This window comes from Ovis canadensis, chromosome 15 (genome assembly GCF_042477335.2).
Source record: "Ovis canadensis isolate MfBH-ARS-UI-01 breed Bighorn chromosome 15, ARS-UI_OviCan_v2, whole genome shotgun sequence".
In the NCBI taxonomy this organism is placed as follows: domain Eukaryota; kingdom Metazoa; phylum Chordata; class Mammalia; order Artiodactyla; family Bovidae; genus Ovis; species Ovis canadensis.
In genome coordinates, this window is record NC_091259.1 from 16,823,306 (window position 1) to 16,843,414 (window position 20,109).

General features: G+C 36.8%; 1 protein-coding gene across 1 annotated transcript in view; it reads right to left on the reverse strand.

Moving 5' to 3' along the window:
* The window catches only part of CNTN5 (contactin 5), a 642,146-nt gene that overhangs the window by 318,224 nt on the left and 303,813 nt on the right, over positions 1 to 20,109 (reverse strand). The window contains exons 9-10 of the mRNA XM_069553671.2: positions 17,174 to 17,303; positions 11,840 to 11,990 (exon numbers count right to left, since the gene is read on the reverse strand). Coding sequence (XP_069409772.2) covers positions 11,840 to 11,990; positions 17,174 to 17,303 — 281 coding nt within the window. The remainder of the gene's footprint in view (positions 1 to 11,839; positions 11,991 to 17,173; positions 17,304 to 20,109) is intronic.

Sequence of the window (20,109 nt, forward strand, 5' to 3'; positions counted from 1 at the left end):
ATCAATGCCAGACAATCTGATTGCTAAGATTATCACGGAATCATTGACAAGTATAAGACTTGACATTAAAGCTCAGCATTATGATGATTAATCTTAATCTCACTTAATCTCTTTAAATTGCAAAATTGTTATATCAGCGGTGACAATATTTAAACCAAAGGGTAGTGAATTGGTTCATACTATAAATTAAATTAAAACAAATTGAGCTAAATCATTTACTGAAACTTTTACTAACTACAGTTCTTGATACATTTCCAATGCTAGGAAAGCATAAGAAGACTGTTCTTCCTCTTGAGTTAGAATTTCAAATGTTATTGAGGTTTCAGTTCAGTCAGTTCAGTTCGGTCGCTCAGTCGTGTCCAAATCTTTGCAACCCCATGAATCACAGCATGCCAGGTCTCCCTGTCTATCACCAACTCCTGGACTTCACACAAACTCATGTCCAGCGAGTCGGTGATGCCATCCAGCCATCTCATTCTCTGTCGTTCCCTTCTCCTACTGCCCCCAATCCCTCCCAGCATCAGGGTCTTTTCCAATTAGCCAACACTTCGCATGAGGTGGCCAAAGTATTGGAGTTTCAGCTTCAGCATCAGTCCTTCCATGAACACCCAGGACAGATCTCCTTTAGGATGGACTGGTTGAATCTCCTTGCAGTCCAAGGGACTCTCAAGAGTCTTCTCCAGTACCACAGTTCAAAAGCATCAATTCTTCAGTGCTCAGCTTTCTTCACAATCCAACTCTCACATCAATACATGACCACTGGAAAAACAATAGCCTTGACTAGACATACCTTTGTTGGCAAAGTAATATCTCTGCTTTTCAATATGCTATCTAGGTTGGTCATAACTTTCCTTCCAAGGGGTACATGTCTTTTAATTTCATGGCTGCAATCACCATCTGCAGTGATTTTGGAGCCCAGAAAAATAAAGTCTGACACTGTTTCCACTGTTTCCCCATCTATTTCCTATGAAGTGATGGGACCAGACGCCATGATCTTCATTTTCTGAGTGCTGAGCTTTAAGCCAACTTTTCCAGTCTCCTCTTTTAACTTTCATTAAGAGGCTTTTTAGCTCCTCTTCACTTTCTGCCATAAGAGTGGTGTCATCTGCATATCTGAGGTTATTGATATTTCTCCCGGCAATTTTGATTCCAGCTTGTGCTTCTTCCAGTCCAGAGTTTCTCATGATGTACTCTGCATAGAAGTTAAATAAGCAGGGTGACAATATACAGCTTTGATGTACTCCTTTTCCTATTTGGAACCAGTCTGTGGTTCCATGTCCAGTTCAAACTGTTGCTTCCTGACCTGCATACAGGTTTCTCAAGAGGCAGGTTAGGTGGTTTAGTGTTCCCATCTCTTTCAGAATTTTCCACAGTTTATTGTGATCCACACAGTCAAAGGCTTTGCCATAGTCAATAAAGCAGAAAGAGATATTTTTCTGAAACTCTTTTGCTTTTTCAATGATCCAGCGGATGTTGGCAATTTGATCTCTGGTTCCTCTGCCTTTTCTAAAACCAGCTTGAACATAAGGAAGTTCATGGTTCACTTATTGCTGAAGCCTGGGTTGGAGAATTTTGAGCAGTACTTTACTAGCATGTGAGATGAGTGCAATTGTGCGGTAGTTTGAGCATTCTTTGGCATTGCCTTTCTATGGGATTGGAATGCAAACTGACCTTTTCCAGTCTGGTGGCCACTGCTGAGTTTTCCAAATTTGGTGGCATATTGAGAGCAGCACTTTCACAGCATCATCTTTCAGGATTTGAAATAGCTCAACCAGTATTCTATCATCTCCACTAGCTTTGTTCATAGTGATGCTTTCTAAGGCCCACATGACTTCACATTCCAGGATGCCTGGCTCTCGGTGAGTGATCACAACATTGTGATTATCTGGGTCATGAAGATCTTTTTTGTACAGTTCTTCTGTGTATTCTTGCCACCTCTTCTTAATATCTTCTGCTTCTGTTAGGTCCATACTATTTTTGTCCTTTATCGAGACCATCTTTGCATCAAATGTTCCTTTGGTATCTCTAACTTTCTTGAAGAGATCTCTAATCTTCCCCATCTGTTGTTTTCCTCTATTTCTTTGCACTGATCGCCGAAGTAGGCTTTCTTATCTCTTGGTATTCTTTGGAACTCTGCATTCAGATGGTTGTATCTTTCCTTTTCTCTTTTGCTATTCACTTTTCTTCTTTTCAAAACTATTTGTAAGGCCTCTCCAGACAGCCATTTTGCTTTTTTGCATTTCTTTTCCATGGGGATGGTCTTGATCCCCGTCCCCTGTACAATGTTAGGAACCTCCATCCATAGTTCATCAGGCACTCTATTTATCAGATCTAGTCCCTTAAATCTATTTCTCACTTTCACTCTATAATCATAAGGGGTTTGATTTAGGTGTTGAGGTTTACCAGTATGCTACAAGAAAGTAGAGGAGAGAAAGGGAAACGTTTGAGTAAAGATGAGAAAATAAAGAGTTTAATTTGGGGAATTGTGAGAGTCCATTGTAATTAAAATACTTTGGAGTTTGGTTTTTCCTTTCTTTCTTTTTTTTTTGTATAAAGAAGGAATAAATGGGTATAGATACACAAAGAGTGAAAGATAGTTGAACAGTTTTAAGGCAAGTGTAGATTCTGAACATCATGTAGGTAGGTACACTGCACATTCTAGTCACAACCCCATTCCTAGCATCAAGCATTATAGCATGCAGGTATGTTTAAATATTAGTTGAACCACATGAAATACTTGCTCTTCATTCATTTTTAAGTGACAAAATAGAAATTTCATAGATTTCAACTTCATATCTATTAGATGGACTAATGAAAAATGTGGAAAATGTGGAGAACTTCAAATATACTCATGAATTATTATTGTATTCAGTAGAAGATTATGAGTAATTTCAGCATGTATATGACATCTTCAAAGCTGTGCTCTGAGAATATTCCTCTGGTAATGGGGAAAACCATGGCATTTATGGGAGAGTAAGGGGAAATTTTTTTAAAAAAGAAGAAAACCCAAGAAAAATGGTTAAATGCATTCTTAAATTGGATTGAAATTTTCATTTTTGTTGATTGAAGTTTTGCTCAATAGGTTAGTTGATTGGAAGGGCAGTAAAATAAGAGAGAGATCTGTTTAAATTGGACTAAAATAAATCTTGGGTGCCAATCATACCAATTTTTCTAGAATACATCTCTAAAAGACTAGGGCAAGCAATTCAAATTGTTTCCAAAACCAAGTAGATACTCTCCTTAAAGATGTAAAAATTATAGCAGGATGGATAAGAACATCCTTACCTTTTTATATGTACAACTCAAATCTATTTGAGTTAAATGATTATAGATATATGTGATTTTAAGAAATTTAGTCCTACAAATTTTTTAGTCTATACCTTAACTTTCCTTACTAGTACATAAATTAGAAAATAGTATATAAATAATAATTATATAAAACTTGTAAAGCACAGGAAAGCACAAAATTAAAATTACCTATAATCCACCTCTTAGGGGTATTCTGTGAACAAATTTCAGGTATCTACTATATGTAGGCATAGACATAAAATTGGTATCTACTTATATTGATCTATTCCTGTCAGCTAGTCTTATTACATTTGTTTGTTTTCACATCTCGTTCTTATATTTGTGACTATAAATTAGCTTTTACGCTTTACAGATCTCTCTGCTTCTCACTCTTTTGGGCTTCCATGTTCAGAGGCCTGGCTTTGTCTACTGGTAACATTCTTAGTTTCTCTTGCCTCCCTTCACTATTTCTATCAATGTCTGAGTCCCTTCCTCAAATATTAATCTTGACACCAGTCAGCTGCCCAAGACCAAGTCAAATATATTTAGGCTTCACTAGGCCTCTAATACAAGTCATTTGGATAGAGGCAAGATGTTAGCTGATTCCTACTCTCTCATCCTTATGATATTTCAATTTCCAGGTAAACTGATTCCTGGAAAAAGCTGATTGCTTTATTTTTTCTAATTTCAAGAACCATGGATTTCATTATTTTTCCTTTATTATTTAATAAAATTGTTCATTTATGAAAAACTTCAAATCTTAAAATTTATATCCTTTCCCAGCCCCTTGATGGATTCATGATCCCAAAACTTATCTTGGATTGGTGTTGATGGGAGGGAGTAGGGAGAGAAACTTCTTGCCACCTTAAACAGTAGCTTCTGTGTAGTAGAAGGATTCAAGTCAATTTGTAATGAGGCCCAAATTCTGAATTTAATGTGTATGGACACAAAGTAGAAGGTAGCAGAAGATTCCTTGTTCCCTTCATACCTTGATTTAGTTCTAGTTTCAAAGGTCTAGGATTTAACAGTCTTTTGATTATTTCTTAATTGAGCCTATTTTTACTCGATTCTTCCTAGAGGCCAAAAATGTGTTTCTCTACATTGCTTAATTTCCAATGGTCCTATGACTTTGCATTTTTTCCTCTTTTGTGTTTTGCTAAGATGTTAAAGAGAAGGTTAATCAGGAAGACCCTGTGCAGTTAGTTTTTGAGACCAGGAAGTCAGCATCCTAACCCCACCGTAAGGAGTATAAGGCCATCTCCTCCTAACCCCCTTCAGCTCAGTGGACCTCTGGAATAGCATCCCCATCCATGAGTGGCAGATAATATATTGTGTATTGTAAGCAATTCACAAGTATTACATCTTATGAAAGTAGCTATCAAACCTCGCTTCCCAAAGATTATTTTATTTCCTTTGAAAGCATAGATTTTAATTTACAAAGGAAGTCAACTAATATATTCTTGATATATGAATGCTCATTTTCTCTCATTTACAATTTCTTAGACTCTGGAAAGAAACGCACACACACACACACACACACACACACACACACACAAAAGATACCCAAGGTCTATATTGTTTTATGTTCTTAATATGTAAAAGACATTGTCACAGAGGAAACAACAAAACAGCTTGTTCATTAGCAGACACAGCATGTAGATGGAAACAGAGGGACAGAAACAAGGCCCTAATTATACCCATGAATTCCTTTTCTTCCTGAGAAAACAAAAGAAGACTTTGTTTTCCCCTCAGTAATAATGCCATTTAGGGCTTGTGCTAAGAATATATTTTTCCATATGTCTGTGAGTCAGTATGTGAGCCTGATCATTGTTGCCTAATAAACACAACATGAATTCCCACCAGAAGTCAACTAATGGGCACTTCAAGTGCAATTTTCTGTGCGTGTTAAATGAGGGAGTTGGAAACATCGCTGTTCTGAAGCTCCTTTGGTGAGGAGGGGATTATTACAAAAGAGTTTCAGTAAGTCTTTACTTAGATTATAGTCTCATAAAAGAAAAAAAAATACACTATAATACTACCCCTCCATAGGACACTTTTTATGTTTTGGGATACAGGGTTTCCTTAGCACCCATCTGAATTATAGCCCATTTTCTCTGTAAATGGTACCCACCCTCCTTGGTCTAGAAATGAAAATTGGTACTTATTACAATAATTGTAAACAATTTTTAAAACATATATGACATATTTTATAGGTTTCAATAACAGTTTTAATATATGCAGATGGAGAATAAACAAAAAACTTGTGCCTTTGCAAAAGCAATGTATTCTTCATTTCAGCCAAGATTGTCTTTGCCCACCAAAAATATAGAAAATGAACATGTAATAATGAAGGCTTAATATTTGTGCACTGCTGGAGTGCCTCTGGGTGATTATATTTTAACAGAAGTTAATGGCCAAGTAATGGAAATAATGAGCTGAAGTGAAAATCTAATATGCGTTTGATGAGCAGAACATTCTGAATGAAAGTACACTAGAGGAGAAAATCCCTATGGACTGTTTCATGTCTTAGTACTCCTGGAACAAATTAGTTTCAGTATGAAAATGGACGTGATCGATAAAGGAACTTAAGTGGACATGTGCTGGTGATTTTTTAAAGCAATGGGACAAAACCTGGAGATTCCATAAAAATATATATATATATTTTAATATATAGTTTAAAAATCTTCCTCTCTATTTCCATTACTCTCTATGTATTACACGTATATTAACACTGCCTATGATACTGATCGCAAAGCAGGTAACTATTGAGCCTACTAGTTTAAAAACTATCCTAATAATATTGAACCAAGAATAGGTAAGGTTGGTGAGAATGGCCACACCATGAAAAATGCCAATAAGTGTAGGTTTGGAGTCTGATGGATAAAGTATGCTAACATAGATTAGCAAATTTATCATATGGAAGGCACTAAAGGCTTTTTAAATGTCAGATAATAACTTAATTTAGGCATGTTTCCCCTAATTATTGGAGAAAGGATAGGAATGTGTTAAAGTTTTTCAGAACTACTGATAACAAAAATTAAGACCAGTATCCAAAGATTCAAAAGTTCAAATGACACCATCATCATCACCACCACCACCACTACTGTCCACATCAGCAGCAACAGCTTTATCAATACAGTAACATTCACTGAGCACTTACTGAATGCCATATACCAGCCAATGTATTTTACACACAAAATTTCATTTATTTCTCAGTACCTAACAGTTATGCTTATTATTTTAGATGCTAATTTTACAAAAAAATTAAGTAACCTGTTGAAAACTCATCATCTTCCCACTTTATACACTGAGTTCTACTGTCACCCACAATGTTAAACTCCTCTGTAAATTATAAATGCTACAGACTTAAAAGCAATCATCATCATTATTAACAATAATATGATTTACTGTTTGAGCAGCAGTTCATACAAATCATTTCCTGATATAGACCATTTACTCTTATAAAAAACAAATGACTATAAACAACTCACAAACTCTGACATAATCCATTTTCTTACATATTTTAGTTGTATCACTTAGGGTCAAATGAATGAAATATTTCATATGTATAACTTATTTGTTAATCATACTTCTTCTAAAATTCATGTTATGTCTTAGTTATTCTTTCTAACATTTTAAAATTTGCATGCATGTATGCATGTTAAAGTATCTTCAATCTTGTCAGTCTCTCTGTGACTCTACGGACTGTAGCCTACAAGGCTCCTCTGTCCTTGGAGGTTCTCCAGGCATGAATACTGGAGTGGGTTGAAGTGTTCTCCTCCAGGAGATCTTCCCAATCCAAGTATCAATCCCCTGTCTCCTATGATGCCTGTACTACAGTAATACTCAAAATTCTCCAAGCCAGGCTTAAGCTATATGTGAACTGTGAACTTCTAGATGTTTAAGCTGGCTTAGAAAAGGCAGAGGATCCAGAGATCAAATTGCCAACATCTGCTGGATCATCGAAAAATCAAGAGAGTTCCAGAAAAACATCTATTTCTGCTTTATTAACTATACCAAAGCCTTTGACTGTGTGGATCACAATAAACTGTGGAAAATTCTGAAAGGGATGGGAATACCAGACCACCTGACCTGCCTCTTGAGAAACCTATATTCAGGTCAGGAAGCAACATTTAGAACTGGACATGGAACAACAGACTGGTTCCAAATATAAAAAGGAGTACATCAAGGCTATATATTGTCACCCAGCTTATTTTAACTTATATGCAGAGTACATCATGAGAAACCCTGTGCTGGAAGAAGCACAAGCTGGAATCAAGATTGCTGGGAGAAACATCAATAACCTCAGATATGCAGATGACACCACTCTTATGGCAGAAAGTGAAGAGGAACTAAAAAGCCTCTTGATGAAAGTGAAAGAGGAACACGTGTACACCCGTGGCAGATTCATGTTGATGTATGGAAAAACCAATACAGTATCACAAAGTAGAATAAAGTAAAATAAATAAAAATTTAAAAAATAACTAAAAAAAATAGAAAATGAAAGAGGAGCGTGAAAAAGTTGGCTTAAAGCTCAACAGTCAGAAAACGAAGATCATGGCATCTGGTCCCATCACTTCATGGGACATAGATGGGAAAACAGTGAAAACAGTGGCTGACTTTTTATTTTGGGGGGGTTCCAAAATCACCTCATATGGTGACCACAGCCATGAAATTAAAATATGCTTACTCCTTGAAAGAAAAGTTATGACCAATCTAGATAGCATATTCAAAAGCAGAGACATTACTTTGCCAACAAAGGTCCGTCTAGTCAAGGCTATGGTTTTTCCTGTGGTCATGTATGGATGTGAGAGTTGGATTGTGAAGAAAGCTGAGCACTGAAGAATTGATGCTTTTGAACTGTGGTACTGGAGAAGACTCTTGAGAGTCCCTTGGACTGCAAGGAGATCCAACCAGTCCATTCTAAAGATCAGCCCTGGGTGTTCTTTGGAAGGAATGTTGCTAAAGCTGAAACTGCAGTACTTTGGCCACCTCATGTGAAGAGTTGACTCATTGGAAACGACTCTGATACTGGGAGGGATTGGGGGTAGGAGGAGAAGGAGATGATAGCGGATGAGATGGCTGGATGGCATCACTGACTCGATGGATGTGTGTTTGAGTGAACTCCAGGAGTTGGTGATGGACAGGGAGGCCTGGCCTGCTTGGATTCATGGGGTCACAGAGTCGGACACGACTGAGCGACTGAACTGAACTGAACTGAACTTGAGATTGTAGTCTTAGTGAAACTCGACACTGCCGAAAATGTTAGTAAGTTATATTTTGCAAATGTGCCTGTCAATTTTTAAGAATAAAAATACACTATTATCTTTGATATTTCTTATTAAAGTAAACAAATGTACAGATTTAAACATATAGTTCAGGGTAACAAAATGTTAACTAATTGTGTCCAAATCTTACTTTTACTTAAATAAAAATACCTTTCAATATTATTGCTAAATAGCATTTTGACCAGAGGTATTGAAATATGGAAAATATTAGTGATCTTAGTTTGATGCCATAGTATTTCACTGTTAACCAAGGAGTTAGCAGTAAATAGAATAGGGAGCAAGAAAAATGGAAAATTCACAACTATGCATTTTGACTTCTGTAAAATAAAAAGTTTATTATTCTCATATTTTTGTAATAGAAATTCATTATCCCATTCCTCTTTCAGTACTTTTGATTTGACAAGAGAGATAGCACCACGCTTATTAAAAACAATGTGATATTTACAAATAGTTGATGAGGGACATTCTAAGGTGAACTGAAATAAATAAGACAAGGCTCACATGTTGTTTCCAAACATAAAACAAAGTAATGCATTTCAAATGGAATGGCTTATACTAATATGACATATATATTTTAATGATATTATGAGAAAATTTAATACATTCAAAAAAATGATCTGCTTTATTGACTATGCCAAAGCCTTTGACTCTATGGATCACAGTAAACTGTGGAAAACTCTGAAAGAGATGGGAATACCAGACCACCTGACTTGCCTCTTGAGAAACCTATATGCAGGTCAGGAAGCAACAGTTTGAGCTGGACGTGGAACAACAGACTGGTTCCAAATAGGAAAAGGAGTACGTCAAGGCTGCATATTGTCACCCTGCTTATTTAACTTCTATGCACAGTACATAATGAGAAATGCTGGACTGGAAGAAGAACAAGCTGGAATCAAGATTGCTGGGAGACATATTAATAACCTCAGATATGCTGATGACACCACACTTATGGCAGAAAGTGAAGAGGAACTAAAAAGCCTCTTGATGAAAGTGAAAGAGGAGAGTGAAAAAGTTGGCTGACAACTCAACATTCAGGAAACGAAAATCATGGCACCTGGTCCCATCACTTCATGGGAACTAGATGGGGAAACAGTGGAAACAGTGTCAGACTTTACTTTTTGGGGCTCCAAAATCACTGCAGCTGGTGACTGCAGCCATGAAATTAAAAGACACATACCCCTTGGAAGGAAAGTTATGACCAACCTAGACAGCATATTCAAAAGCAGAGACATTACTTTGCCAACAAATGTCCGTCTAGTCAAGGCTATGGTTTTTCCAGTGGTCATGTATGGATGTGAGAGTTGGACTGTGAAGAAGGCAGAGCACCGAAGAATTGATGCTTTTGAACTGTGTTGTTGGAGACAATTCTTGAGAGTCCCTTGGACTGCAAGGAGATCCAACCAGTCCATTCTAAAGATCAGTCCTGGGTGTTCTTTGGAAGGAATGATGCTAAAGCTGAAACTCCAGTACTTTGGTCACCTCATGTGAAGAATTGACTCATTGGAAAAGACTTTGATGCTGGGAGAGATTGGGGGCAGGAGGAGAAGGGGACGACAGAGGATGAGATGGCTGAATGGCATCACGGACTCGATGGACATGAGTCTGAGTGAACTCCAGGAGATGGTGATGGACAGGGAGGCCTGACGTGCTGCGATTTATGGGGTCGCCAAGAGTTGAGCACGACTGAGTGACTTAACTGAACTGACGCAATGTAAAGTATATGTTTTTACTAAGATACTACAAAATCATTGTCTTCTGTTATAATGAAAGGTTTGTATGAGGTTTTTGTTTCTTTGTTTTCTTTTTGTTTGTTTTTTCATATTTCTGAGCAACAATCATTAAAAATTCATTTCAACCATATACAATTCAACCAAATGCAACACTGAATTTACACCTTGTAATTTGCTTCCCAATCTCACTTACGCTAAGAAATAGTTGTGTTTTTTTTTTTTAACAAAATATCCATGATGTGAGAGATAAGTCACTTCAATCATATCCAACTCTTTGTGACCCTATGGACCATAGCCCACCAGGCTCCTCTGTCCATGGGATTCTCCAGGCAAAAATATTTGATATGGCTGCCATGCCCTCCTCCAGAGGATCTTCCCAACCCAGGGATCAAACCCATATCTCTTGCATTGCAGATGGATTCCTTACCACTGGTGCTACCTGGGAATCCCAATGTCTGTGATAATCCATATCAATGCTAGGCAGCATAGATGCTTGGGCCTGACCATAATCCAATCATTTATAAATTATTTCATTAGAGACATGCAATTTAAAATATTTCTCAGATTTGAATGGGAAAAGCATATATTCCAAAGATATTTTTCAAATATGTCAAAATATTCCAAAATTACTTAAGGAATTGTTTAAATGGGCTCTAATGCTGACTTAAATTATTCTAGCTATAAGTTTACTGAGACCGAAACATAAATCAAAACATAAACTCCTTATTTTTATAGATCAAGTAAAAAACATAACCTTAAACAACATATACAACATTATTTTAACATAATAGAGGATAATATTTTATCAAACCACCATTTGCAACACCAGATAATAATGACTGGTAACGCATGGGACTTTTGAATTTGTCATACGTAGACTGTTGTGCAACTATGTGATGCTCTCATCATTTTTCCCCATTTCTAGTCCTATCCTCTGCTTTGACTTTAAGTATCAGTGACAGACCTTTATATGGTAGAAAGTTCTCTGTACATTCCTAATTTGCATATAGCAACTGAAATAATTCTATAGTATTTTTCATTAACATAATTAAAGTAAAAATGAAAATTTAGATGCAAATTTCGCTTGGCAGTATTTTGTAATAAAGGGATTACCCAGGATATCAAGAATATGTTTATATTATTTTAATACTAACATTGAAATGAGAACCCATCATCTAAAAATTATTGTAGACAGCTTCTGGGTCCTTAAACCTGGAGACCCAAAATGAAAAATTAGCTAACTGAATGAAAGTGTTTGCTTTCTTTGTAAGCTGGTGAAATTCCCAGTTGGTGCTGAAATACCACAAAAACAAAGAAGTATGGCCATTTTGAGATAGAACTTTTTCCTTTATAGATCACTTGTTCTTTCCTTTATAGATCTTTTCTTAATCATTATGAAGACAAAACCATAGCTCAGTCATTTCATGAAATATGTCTCAAAATTATGTTAAGACTCATATATTTTGTCTGTATCATCTGCAACTTCAGGAAAGTCTGATATTAAAAGTTTAAATTATGAAATAGACTTCTAACCTTTTATTCTCTCTAACTGCTTTGTCTCCCTTCTTCCAAGAGATAGTTGGTTTTGGAGATCCTTGAGGTTTGCAGTCTATGATGACTTCTTGGTCTTTGGGAATAATTATTGTTTTCCTCAGTTGATTCAGTGCAAAAGTGGGAGCTGAAGCTATAAAAAAGAAAAGGTTAATTCTACCAGAAGCAATGACAGTAATTTCTAATGGATGACTCACTGAGATTGGGCAATTTTATCTTTGGAATGCATTATTAATAAAATCATAGGATATCTACACATATAAAAGGCACTAATTTGAAATTTAATTTAATTATTACTTAATAGATATCCTATTGGCTGTCCTTTCCTTTAGCAGGTTCTTACTGTTGTGGGGCCTACCGAACCCGTGTCTCCCGCATGGTAAGCAGACACTTTACCATCTGAGCCACCAGGGAAGTCCACAGACAAAGGTTGTTTCAAAGAATGAGATGCTTTAATTATAATTAAACTTTAATTGTGAAAGCTTAATGATCCCCTTGGGCGAAAGGAGAAGGGGTTGAACATGGGTCTGTTTGGGCCTTCCTTTGGAAAAATTGAGGCTATGGATAAAGCAATCCTGTGTCGCCTGTTTCTAATCTCTGAGTCTTGACGCATATTTTATTTAATAACGTGCATGTGTGTGTGTATTTAGGCTCTCAATCATGTCCAATCATTGTAACACATAATTTTCCAGGCAAGAATACTGGAACAGGTTATCATTTTCTACTCCAGGGGTCTTCCTGACCGAGGCATGGAACTGGGATCTCCTGCACCTCCTGCATTGGCAGGCAGCTTGTTTAAACTGGGCCACCTGAGAAGTCCATTTAAATAGTATACAAAACTAAATGTAGAATTTTAAGAAATACATTTTTAAGAAATTAAATCATTTAAATTTCAACTCATTGGTTGCAATTATTCACCTAAGCATGAACATTCATTAATACTTATCTTGTATTACTAGAGTTTTATTAATAGTTTTCATGTAAACTTCCCAAGACATTCCAGTAGATAACTGTGGTTAAGAATGCTGAACTAAAGTTCAGTGCAGATCAGTTGCTCAGTTGTATCCAACTATTTGTGACCCCATGGACTGCAGCATGCAAGGCTTGCTGCACCACCAAATCCTGGAGCCTACTCAAACTCATGTCAAGCCCATCAGAGATGCCATCCAAGCATCTCATCCTCTGTCATCCCCTTCTCCTCCTGCCTTCAATCTTTCCCAGAATCAAGGTCTTTTCAATGAGTCAGTTCTTCCCATCAGATGGCCAAAGTATTGGAGTTTCATCTTCAGAATCAATCCTTCCAATGAATATTCAGGACTGATTTCCTTTCGAATGAATTGATTGGATCTCCTTGTAGTCCAAGAGACTGTCAAGAGTCTTCTCCAACATCACAGTTCAAAAGCATCAATTCTTTGGTGTTCAGCTGTCTTTGTATTCCAACTCTCACACCCATACATGACTACTGGAAAAGCCATAGCTTTGACTAGACAGACCTTTGTTGGTAAAGGAAATGTCCCTGCTTTTTAATATGCTGTCTAGTTTGGTCATAGGTTTTCTTCCAAGGAGCAAGTGTCTTAATTTCATGGCTTCACTCAAAGTCTTACTGTTTCCACTATTTCCCCATCTATTTGTCATGATGTGATCGGACCAGATGCCATAATCTTTTTCTGAATGTTGACTTCTAAGCCAACTTTTTCACTCTCCTCTTTCACTTTCATCAAGAGGCTCTTTAGTTCTTCTTCACGTTCTGCCATAAGGGTGGTGTCATCTGCATATTTGAGGTTATTGATATTTCTCTCAGCAAACTTGATTTCAGCTTGTGCTTCATCCAGCCCAGCACTTTCCATAATGTACTCTGCATATAAGTTAAATAAGCAGGATGACAATACACAGCCTTGACTTACTCCTTTCCCGATTTGGAACCAGTCTGCTGTTCCATGTCCAGTTCTAACTGTTGCTTATTGACCTGAATACATATTTCCCAGGAGTCAGGTGAGGGGGTGTGGTTATTTCCATCTCTTTAAGAATTTTCCATAGTTTGTTTTGATCCAAAAAGTCAAAGGCTTTGCTGTAGTCAATAAAGAAGAAGTAGGTGTTTTTCTGGAACTCATGTGCTTTTTCCATGATCCAACAGATGTCAGCAGTTTGATCTCTGGTTCCTCTGCTTTTCCAAGCCCAGCTTGAACATCTGGAAGTTCATGGTTCATGTATTGCTAAAGCCTGGCTTGGAGAATTTTGAGCATTACTTTACTAGTGGGTAAGATGAGTGTAATTGTGTGGTAGTTTGAGCATTCTTTGGCATAGCCTTTCTTTGGGATTGGGATGAAAACAGACCTTTTCTAATCCTGTGGCCACTGCTGAGTTTTCCAAATTTGCTGACATATTGAGTGCAGCACTTTCACAGCATCATCTTTTAGGATTTGAAATAGCTTACCTGTAATTCCATCATGTCCATTAGCTTTGTTTGTAGTGATGCTTCCTAAGGCCCACTTGACTGCATTTCAGGATGTCTGGTTCTAGGTGAGTGATCACACCATCATGATTATATGGGTCCTGAAGATCTTTTTTTGAAGATTTTTTCTGTCCTTAATTGTGCCCATCTTTGCATGAAATATTCCCTTGGTAGCTCTAAGTTTCTTGAAGAGATCTCTAGTCTTTCCCATTCTATTGTTTTCCTCTATTTCTTTGCATTGATCACTGAGGAATGTTTTCTTATCTTTCCTTGCTATTCTTTGGAACTCTGCATTCAAATGGGTATATCTTTCCTTTTCTTCTTTATCTTTAGTTTCTCTTCTTTTCTCAGCTATTTGTAAGGCTTCCTCAGTCAACCATTTTGCCATTTTGCATTTCTTTTTCTTGCGGATGGTCTTGATCCCTGACTCCTGTACAATGTCATGAACTCCGTCGATGGTTCTTTAAGCACTCTGTCTATCAGATCTATTCCCTTGAATCTATTTGTCACTTCCAGTGTATAATCGTAAGGGATTTGATTTAGGTCATACCTGAATGGTCTAGTGGTTTTCCCTACTTTCTTTAATTTAAATCTGAATTTGACAATAGGGAGTTCATAATCTCAGCCACAGTCAGCTTCCAGCCTCATTTTTGCTTACTGTATAGAGCTTCTCCTTCCTTGGCTGCAAAGAATATAATCAATCTGAATTTGGTATTGACCTTCTGGTGATGACCATGTGTAGTCTTCTCTTGTGTTGTTGGAAGAGGGTATTTGCTATGACTAGTGCATTCTCTTGGCAAAACTCTGTTAACCTTCGCCCTGCTTCACTCTGTACTTCAAGGTCAAATTTGCCCATTACTCCAGGTATTTATTGACTTCCTTCTTTTGCATTCCAGTCCCCTATAAAGAAAAGGACATCGTTTTGGAGAGTTTGTTTGTTCTAGAAGGTCCTGTGGTTCTTCATTGAACCATTCTTCAGCATTAGTGGTTGGGGTATAGACATATTACTGTGATATTGAGTGGTTTGCCTTGGAAACAAACAGAGATGATTCTGTCATTTTTCAGATTGCATCCAAGTACTGCACTTCAGACTCTTTTGTTGACTATGATGGGTACTCTGTTTCTTCTAAAGGATTCTTACCCACAGTTTTAGATATAATGGTCATCTGAGTTAAATTCACTAATTCCAGTCCATTTTAGTTCACTGATTCCTAAAATGCTGAAGTAAAGGATATGTGAAAAAACAAACAAATGAAAAAAGAGACACCTTTATATCTAAAAGAGAAACTGGAAAATATGTCTACAAGTTTACTGTATCGTAAATATTTATTTATGCCAATCTGACAATCTTATGAATATTTCATTTGTGTTTTATGTTCATTACATAGAAGTATAGCATAGTTATACTTAGCACATAACACATAACATTAAAACATATCTAATGTTTTAGCATAGCATATCAGTCAGTCAAGTCGCTCAGTCATGTCTGACTCTTTGCGACCCCATGGACTGTAGCCTACCAAGCTCCTCTGTCCATGGGATTTTCCAGGCAACAGTACTGGAGTGGATTGCCATTTCCTTCTCCAGGGGATCTTCCCGACCCAGGGATCGAACCCGGATCTCCCGCATTGTAGACAAACGCTTTACCGTCTGAGCCACACAAACAGAAAAAGGTACCAACTGAGATGAGTTAAGAAATCGAAAGAAAAGTTTAGGAATTTATAGAAAGATAACATATTTGGTTGCCTACTGGAGATATACCTTATTAACGGTAATTTTGAAAATACATTTTTGAATAAGAAAGGGACCCATTTGAGAGTGTTTCTGGATAAACCATTGATTAGGTGAGTGCTGAAGCAGTTTTTAAATTCAGAAATACAGGTGTATGAGTTAACAGGAAAGTAAATATTTTTTGATTGGTTAGGATGCAATACACTGAAACATGGACTTCTGTATCAACATTGGATGGATTTGTTATAGTGTGAAAAAATTTCAAATGTAAACATTCATAATTCAAGTTGATTTATGGTGTATTATATTTAACTGATATATGAAAGGCACATTTTCAGATTCCAAGAGCTTGGGTGTTTCTGTTAATGTGCTTTGGGTCAGTGGGAAGTACAAAGCACAATCAGGCTTTCGCCCACTTTTGAGAAATGGTGTGTTAAGATCATCTAAGTCTCTCTCTTTGTATTATAATTATCCCAGAACCAAAATTTAGAAAATCTTGAGAGTGAGAAAAAGGAAAATCAATTCCAGTGACCTAAAGAGGCTCAATCTGGTAGTCTATTCCCTGAATTGAATTTTTCTTGTAGTAGAGTGTGAATTAGTGCTAGTGTTCTGGTTATATTACAGAATGTAACCCTATGAACTTACTGTGCCTGGCTTTAGGAGGGGTCTCATCAACCTGTTAAGGTGATAACATCCCTTTGACAGAGAATGCTTTCTTGGGAGTCCTGCCTTGCAGGAGTCACATACCTACTGGTAGGTAGGAGCAGCTTGGGAAAATATTAAGCATCGCTATGTTGATAACCTACATTCTGATCCTCTACCCTTATGACAATTTTCCTTGAAAGTTAGCATACTTTTCTTATGTGATTTTTTAAAGCCATAGAAAAGATATAGTGTGTAAATCTGTTAGGATTAAAACTAAAATTAAAGAAAATAAAAGTTATGGGACAAACTGTATGCCATATAACCTTATCTCCCAAAATTTAAAAAGTACATTCAGCAAGGCATATTATTTCTTTTCAAAAGATAAAATAGGTTTTTACAATCACATGATAAACCTTCAGTATAGTAAGAATTAGAGCAAGAAAAGAAGCCACATTTCTTTCCTATTTATTTAGTTAGAAACTGCATACCTAAAATCTTCAGCTCAGCACTTGCATAAATGGTTCCATATTTATTTTCGGCCAAACACTGATACATTCCAGCATCTGATTGATTCACGTTGTGGATCATCAATACTCCATTAACCATCTCAACCCTACTCTGTAATGGAATAAGAAAAATAGATATAGAAATTGAATGTTTCACACATATTTTGCAGTTACTCTTTCCTAGATTAAAAAAAAAAAAGCCTCCAACTTTGAAACCCCATGGACTATAGCCCTCCGACTCCTCTCCACGTAATTCTCCAGGCAAGAATACTGGAGTATGTAGCTATTCCCATCAGGGGATCTTCCTGACCCAGGCACTGAAGCTGGGTCTCCTGCATTGCAGACAGATCCTTTACCATCTGAGTCAACAGGAAGCCCTCACAATTAATACAGTTGAACATTATTTCAACTTAGAAAAACAAATTTACTATACATTATTCTAATGCAAAATATAGCTATGTCGATCAGAAAAGAAATTATAACTATATCTTCTTATAGTCATTTTTATGAATTTTGCTTTTGATTATATTTTAAAATAAGATGTTTTTGTTTGGTATACTGGTTAAGCTTATGAAATACAGTCATCAGATAATGCTTTTATTGAATTTATTTTACAAATAAGAAGCTGGAGTTCAAATGTAGAAAGGATTGAGACTGCAGATATGTAGGATCAAGATTAAATACAGTCCACTAAATTTCAAGAATCTCTTTATTATATTGATCTAGTCAGGTGTTTGTCTTTTCTCTCACTTCCCAGCACAATGACATAGATTTGAAAAAAATAAAAAGCTGTCCTATAACTGGAATCTTTATAAAACTTTTGGTCAGAAAATGTAAATTTCATTATCAGATGAAATAATACAGAAGACAGAAAATTAAGCACATGCAGACTGAGGTAAACTGAGGCCAAGAGCACACTTTAAAAACAAATTTTTAATTTAAAATGTTGTATAACAATCAGATATCTTATCTATTTGACATTAGGTAAATCACTCTTTTAATTTTAGTGAGCAGTGCTTTGCTTACCTATCAACAGGGATGTCCAGTAATTTGACATCATTTTTAAAATGAACCCATTCATTCATCTGCCAGTGGAATTTACTGGGTTGATGAGAATAGACAATATAACCAGCACAGGACCCTTCCCAAGGTTTATGTGATATCCCAAGAAGATTAGAGAGACAGGTAATAAGCCAATGTCCCAGGATTCCTGCTCCCTCCCTCTCAGTTTTCTTTAACAGTTCTCCTACTCTTTTTATTTGTGTCGGTCTTTTTCTATAACTGTGCTTTGGCCTTAGTGATTTTAGGATAAAGGAATAATGGAGTTGGATGTGACTGTGGGGGTGATATGATCCAATTTTTTGATTTTACAAAAGGGTAAATCAAGATCCAAAAGGGCAAACTACAGAAACAAGATCCTTTGAAAATGGCAGAACTTGAGGAGAAACTGTGTTTGGAATTTCAATTTACACACTTTCCCTCCCTTTTGTCCATAGGTAATTAACAATTTCCCCTTGGCCTTAAAAGGGATACAACAAGGGAAAAGTGAAATTATAATAATTATTCTGATATTAAGTGGTGATTTATTTTCAAATCTGGTACTTATTAAGTTGTTTTAAAAACACTTACTAGAGTTACCAAAAAGCAATTTAAGTCTATATTAGAAAGATGTCATGGAAAGAAACTGCCTAGGACACAGAAGACTAAGATTCTCTCCCAATCATGTATCTTACTATATATGTGATCTTATAACAGGAACGAAAGTGGCAGGGCACAACTTTTGAAAGAAGAACATAATCCAGTTCAGCTCAGTTCAGTTCAGTCACTCAGTCATGTCCTACTCTTTGCAACCCCATGGACTGCAGCATTCCAAACTTCCCTGTACATCAAAAACTCCTAGAGCTTCCTCAAACTCAAGTCCATCGAGTTGGGGATGCCATCCAACCATCTCATCTTTTGTCGCCCCCTTCTCTTCCTTCCTTCAAACTTTCCCAATATCAGAGTTTTTCCAAAGGAGTCAGTACTTCATATCAGATGACCAAAGTATTAGAGCTTCAGCTTCAATGTCAATCCTAACAATGAATAGTCAGAACTGATTTCTTTAGGATTGACTGTTTGAAACTCCGTGCACTCTCTAGAGTGCACTCTCTCTAAGGCACTCTCAAGAGTCTTCTCCAAGACAACAGTTCAAAAGCATCAATTTGATGCTTTTGGCATAGCCCAAGGAGTGCTTCTTCAGCACTCAGCTTTATTCACAGTCCAACACTCACATCCATACATGACCACTGGAAAAACCATAGCCTTGACTAGACGGACCTTTGTTGGCAAAGTAATGTCTCTGTTTTTCAATATGCTGTCTAGGTTAGTCATAACTTTCTTTCCAAGGAGCAAGCATCTTTGAATTTCATTGCTGCAATCACCATCTACAGTGATTTTGAAGCCCCAAAAGATAAAGCCTGAGACTGTTTCCACTGTTTCCCCATCTATTTCCCATGAAGTGATGGGACCAGATGCCACAGTCTTAGCTTTCTAAATGTTGAGCTTTAAGCCAACTTTTTCACTCTCCTCTTTCACTTTCATCAAGGGGCTTTTTAGTTCCTCTTCACTTTCTGCCATAGGGTAGTGTCATCTTCATATCTGAGGATATTGATATTTCTCCTGGCAAGCTTGATTCCAACTTCTGCTTTTTCCAGCCCAGTGTTTCTCATGATGTACTCTGCATATAAGTTAAATAAGCAGATTGACAATATACAGCCTTGACGTACTCCTTTTCCTATTTGGAACCAGTCTGTTGTTCCATGTCCAGTTTTAACTGTTGCTTCCTCACCTGCATATAGGTTTCTCAAGAGACAGGTCAGGTGGTCTGGTATTCCCATCTCTTTCAGAATTTTCCACAGTTTATTGTGATTCAAACACTC